General features: G+C 46.0%; 1 protein-coding gene across 6 annotated transcripts in view; it reads right to left on the minus strand.

Moving 5' to 3' along the window:
- Rps6ka3 (ribosomal protein S6 kinase A3) overlaps positions 1–4,909 on the minus strand; it is a 108,465-nt gene extending 103,556 nt beyond the window's left edge. For 3 of the 6 annotated variants that reach the window (XM_051141977.1, XM_051141974.1, XM_051141976.1), the window contains exon 1: positions 4,434–4,516. Coding sequence is in view for 1 of the 6 variants with exons in the window: in XM_051141973.1 (XP_050997930.1) it covers positions 4,434–4,502 (69 nt within the window). In the remaining 5 variants the exon portion in view is untranslated. Of the gene's footprint in view, positions 1–4,433; positions 4,531–4,889 lie in introns of those variants that run through there. The other 3 variants (XM_051141978.1, XM_051141973.1, XM_051141975.1) reach the window with 3 other exon arrangements.
- Between the last annotated feature and the right edge of the window lie 1,091 nt (positions 4,910–6,000).

The raw sequence follows: 6,000 nt of genomic DNA on the forward strand, positions 1-6,000 counted from the left end.
AGATAAATAAAACATTTTCCCAAAAGACAAACTTTAAGAAACCTATATAATACATATTAGAAATACTGTAGAAATTCTATGCTATATTATACTAAAAATTACTGTATAATTTTTTTGAGGTTAAAAATGGTTGCATGTTCACTAAAGATGATCTACAATGCAAAGTTCTTATTTTTTGTTATCAAATATAGTATTCTTCAATGCCTGTTAAGTACTGGTTGTTTAAAGGAAGTCAAGGAGGCTATCTTTATGCAACACATTGTATAATAAGATATTGTTTATATTACATATAGTATATTACATTGTGACTATTTTTAAAAACCAAAAATAACCTTCATTTTATTACTTTGTACATTGTTTTTCTTTAGATTAGCATTTATCCCAATTCCACTTCAACTAAAGAAAACCATAGTTAGGCTTGTTCTCTAATGATATTTGTTCCTGACAGCAGAGGCAATAGATTTGTAGAAAAAGACACAGTTCCTCGATATCTACCCCTAAACAGTCAAAAAAAAAAAAAAGTACTTGCATTTTTAAGTAATCCATTAAGGATTTCTGAATTCATCTAATTATTTAAGTGATTCTGATTTTTTTTTATCCTCTAATAACCCTGACTTTGTTCACATAGTATTTCATTATCCTAAATTTGCCTTAAACATTTGGCCTAGTTCTAGCCTATCATGCTCTGACCTACGCTTGAGTTCAACCACAAGGATTTTTGTTTTGTTTTGAACACCATGACACTGTGTGAGGTCTTAAAGCAGGAAGACTAGTATGAAGAAATAAGAAACTGCCTGTTCGCTGTTTGCTGCATGTATTGTCCATGGTTGGTGCAGTAGTTTGAGCAGTAAACATCTAACTCCTACTCAGATCTAGTCCTACTCAGATCTAGCCAATAGACAGGACATTCTCCACACTTGAGTGGAGAGCAGGAACTGACTCTGACACGAACCCTGGTGCCCCATATTTGACCACTTCCCCTTGGTGGGGAGGTCTGGTGGCACTCAGAGGAAGGATAAGCAGGCTACCAAGATGAGACTTGATAGGCTGTGACCATATGGTGGGGGAGGAGGTCCCCCTTGGTCACTGACGTGGGGGAGGGGAATAGGGTGAAAGTGGGAGGGAGGAAAGGGTGGATACAAGGGATGGGATAACAATTGAGATGTAATCTGAATAAATTAATTAAATAAAAAAGAAACCGTCTATGTTGTTAGAGGCACTCAGGTCTTCTAAAATTGCTCATAGTTCAAGGAGGCATTAAAATGATAAGAACAGAGATAAGAGTCATAAGCACCCTATTCCCAACCTTCACATTCATTTAGCAGATATTTATTGAGTTCTTAATATATATATATATGTGTGTGTGTGTGTGTGTGTGTGTGTGTGTGTGCCAGGCATTGTGTTAACTGCTGAGGATTCAGAGAAATAAGAGTCTGCTTTCAAGAGCTCAGTCTAACTAGTAATGAGACCATAAATGCAATCCTATATAGTCCAACCTTAAAATCTTTTAGCATGGAGAGAAATTTTCTGATGCATTTGCTCAAGTAAATATTTCTTGAGAAACCCTGATGTTTCTCTGGTAAAATACAATTATTCCCTGATGTGAATCTACGGGGGAGGAGATGGCATAATAATGGTATCAATATTAGACCTCTTTATGAAAACTCTCAACTTTTTTCTCACTGGTTTCAGTATCTGAAAATCCATAGCAGAAGTAATTTACTTCAAATAGCTTAACAAGCAAAGGAAACAGACCATCTAAAGGCAATTTGTTGACGTCTACTTTTAATAGATCTAGGCAACCTCTGGCTCTGACATACCTTATGACTGAATAGTAAGAAAAAATATATATATACATACATATATATATGTATATATATACTAGAAACTACAATTTTTGGAATCTTATCCATCAGGCTTTGGAAAATCCCACACTGACACACACACACACACACACACACACACACACACACACACTATATTAAGGCTTTGCCAAGTCAGATCTTATATTTAATTGTAAGACATACATGATTTCTAAATATTAGCCCAGATGATTTGAAGCACCTATTCTAACATAAACCAAAGCACACAAATTACATCTACTTGGCTTCAAATCATGGCTCTGCCACTGACTAATTTATAATCTTAACTACTGAGTTTAGTTTCCTAATCTGTAACAATCCTCCCTGCTGGGTTATAGGGAGGATAAAATGAAATGGCATGTAGATCAGTATTTTTGCATATAGAGATGATAAATAAGTAGGCCTGTACTTTATCTAAATGCATACTACATAGAAAAAAAAAGATAAAGTAAAAATGTAAATGATTTCTACCTGCATTGTCAGTATGCCAAAAAAAATTGTGGATTAACAGTTTAACAACCAAAGGAAACAAACAATTTAAAGGCAATTTGTTGAGGTATGGCTTTAATAAATAATTTTTAGTATATTATTGGATTCATTTTGAATCAGAATTGTTATTGTGTGTATTAAAAAAAACAGACTCATAGGCAGGCATGGAGGCACATGCCTTTAATCCCAGTTCTTGGTAGACAGCAGATGGATCTTCCTGAGACCAAGGCCAGCCTGCTCTACATAGTGTGTTCCAGGACAGCCTTGGTTGTCTCACAAAAAAAAAAAAAAAAAAGAGAGAGAGAAGGAAAAAAAAAAACCACCTAAAGGGGGGGGGACCCTAAAATAAAATGCAGACTCTAAGCAAATTTAATTTCTTCGACAGGTGTAGTACCTTGGGAACAATTTTAACCACCTTTATTGATGTATTTTTAAATGCAATATTTTTTCTTTAGGAAAAACAAATGAAGAGGCTTCCCTTGCCATCCATTCAAATAATGGTTAAAATTCTAAATTTAACTTTGTTATTAAAGATTTATAGTATCATGTCTCTCAAAAATCAAATAAAATTCGTGTATTCTATCATTTTAAAAACACGATTTCCTTTTTCACACCAGCCTTTCCTTAAAAAAAAAAAACCATGGCAACATATATGTATGTCTTTGCTTTTTTAGAACAGCAGTTAAATATTAAAGGTAGTATCCAGTAGCAAAATAATAAACACGGACTCATAAGCTTTATTTCAACTCTTCCTGAATTTACAAAGAACAAGTAAATATTTTTGTATAGCAGTGGAGATGACTGAGGGGAAAAATCTGAAAAACAATTTGAATGGATTCACCGCTCGCTCCCTCCGTCCGGGAGAAAGTCACACCAAACTGAGCCTGAGTTTTACTGACGTAACCAGTAACCCTACCCACCTCTCACACTGCGGAGGCCGACAGGGGCAGCGGCTGCCGCCAAGTACACCACTCATCAGAGCCTGCCCCATTCCACCCCCGCGTTTCAGTCATGCTTTCCAGAAATGGGGTCACTCGCTCAGTAACTATTACACACACCCAGACTATCACCCTGTAATCCCCTAAAGTCCGCTGCAAGGATAGAAGGCAGCGAAAAGTCAAGAAAGAAGAATCACAGTCGCGCCACCATCAGGAACTGATTTTCCACTCCGGAGAGGAGCGCAGATACCCTGGAATGGATCTTGTCTGTATTATTTTCTCAGATCTCGAGTTGATTGTGGGACAGGGGCGGCTGCGAAAAGCTCGGTGCTGGGATGTGTCCGCGAAAATTTTGTTTTGCCTCATTTGGGTATACTGTTTGGGTTTGGGGTGGGTATCGCAGTGATGGTCACCAGATCCCAGGCGAGGAAAATCAGATAGCCCTTTACTACCGCGGATCTCCTTGAATTTCACCCGCTCACCTCCACGGACAGGAAACAAAGTTAAACTCGGGGTCTTCTAACTCAGTGACCTCAAAAACACGGGCTTAGGGGACCAGAGGCATCCCGGTTTTCATTTGCGGCAGCAGAGAGCGCTGCGGCAGATGGGGAAGGGGGGGTTGTCGCTCAGTCCAGTGCCCCTTACTCAAAACCCTCAAGGCTCGCCACCCTGCCCTGCACGCACCCGGCTCCCTGCAGCAAGCCCCTCCCTCGGCCATATTCAAGTCTTGGCTCCAGGGAGAACAGAACCCATTAGCCCAAAGTCGCTAAGATTCCAGAGAAACCCCTAGAGCCGGCAGGGCCAAACTTCCCAACTCCCCGCTGGCTCCCGCTTTGCCTCCTGCTTCCCCCACGCGAAGTTGATTTAAACGGGCTTCTCGCAAAGCCTCAGCGCCCACTCCAAACCCCACGCGCCGCCACACTGGCATTCCCCCCCCCCAAAAAAAGCAGGCAGAGGTGAGGGTGCGGGAGGGAAGAATAGACAGAGTGGCAAACCCCAATGACCCAAAGCAGAATCCGGCACTGGGATGTGAGCCTGAGCCCGGGAAGCTAGTCGAAGGGGCAGCTCCGGGGAAGGGAGCTAGTGGCAGCCAGCGGGGGCGTGGAGAAGGGGCGCGCCTGCCCTGCCGCCCGGCTGCACTCACCTCAGCACTGTCGGAAGGGCTCTCCACAGCCATCTTCTGCCACGGGTCCGCCAGCTGCGCCAGCGGCATCTTCCCCCCTCCCCGGCCCGCCGCCTTCACCGCCTCCTCCCTCCCCACCCGCCCCACGGCCGGCCCGGCTCCTTCGCCGCTCGAGCCCAAGGCAGAGTCGAGAAGCGGTGGCAGAACAGCAGCGGCTCCCGAGAGTGAGCTCGACGCCAACACTGACCGCCCGAATGCCCAGCGCTTGGCCACAGCCGCCCGCACTCCGAGCGAGAGCCTCGCGCCTCCGCCAGGCACCAGGGCTCGCCCCTTTCTTCCTCGCCTCCTTCCGCCGCCCGAACTACGGCTCCGCCCCCCACCTCCCCTCCCCGCCGGTTCCCGCGCCCGCTCCCAGCAGAACAGCGACCGCTGCGCGCTCCCCCCACTTCCGCTCACAACATGGCGTCTAAGCGATACCTGTCTCTCATAGCGAGGCTGGGCTGCCGCCACCACCACCGCGCGCATCCAGAGGCGGGGCTAGTGTAGGACACGCCCTCGGGGCCGCTACGCTCTGCTCCGCCCCCTTTTCATCCCCCCCCCCCCCCCTTCCTCCTCCTCCTCCTCCTCCTCCTCTTCCTCCTCCTCCTCCGCCCCCCCCCCCCCCAGCCTCAGCTTCAGGGCCTCGCCTACTTTCAGGAAGGGCGAGCCCAAGAGATTTTGGGGGCGTTGGCGGGAGATGGGAGGCGGGGAGAAATGGGCTTTGCAGGAAGGCTAGAAGCTGGGTGCCTTTAACTGCCACGAGTCCAAGCAGGTTGGCGGCTCCTTGAAGATGGGAGGGCTGGAGAAGCTAGGCAAGGAGCTGGGGGCGCAGTCTGGTGCCAGCAGCCCTGGGCGGAGGCGGGAGACGTCTTTTTGGCCTTTCTCCTCCAGAGGTGTGCGTGGGCGCGCCGAGACTGTGGACACATCTCCTGGCCCTCTTCAGGGTCACATGCTGGGTATTCACCTGACCCCTTTCCTCCTGCTTGGACGGGGACTCTGAGAGGCTTCCTTTCTGGGAACTGACCGCGTGAAGGTTTGGCTACTAGTTACATTCAAAGCTCTTCAAGTTGATTCTCGTGGTGTTAAAATTTTTAGCATTTGGGAATTTTTACGTCCCACTCTAGCCCCCGCCCCAATAAACCTTCCCAAGTGCGTAGAGCCCTCGAGTTTCAGCCCAGACTGGGACAACACGCCCTTGCCACCTAAATCTTTAAACAAGAGAAAACAGAGGTTCCTTAAGGTTGCCCTTCTTGGCAGAGATTAAGAAGTTAGTAAAAATATCTTATAGGCAGGAGCGCGGGGTTCCTGCTCCTCCGTTGACTTTAAATAAAAGATTAGATTAAAAAAAAATCAAGCTAGTCGTAGGCGGAGGAGAAAGGGAGGGGGAGGTTGTGACTCCTCCTCCTGTCCAAGAAGAGGAAGCCGGAGTTAAGGGAACCCAATCCTCAGTTGGCAAGGAAGCCACAGGATTCTAAGAGTTTGAGAATTAAGGCCTGGGCTCTTGGAGTGGGTCTGGAAGGTTCAATCCTGGGCTCGTCGAGCCTGCTGT

The sequence above is a fragment of the Acomys russatus genome, chromosome X (genome assembly GCF_903995435.1).
Source record: "Acomys russatus chromosome X, mAcoRus1.1, whole genome shotgun sequence".
Taxonomy (NCBI): Eukaryota; Metazoa; Chordata; class Mammalia; order Rodentia; family Muridae; genus Acomys; species Acomys russatus.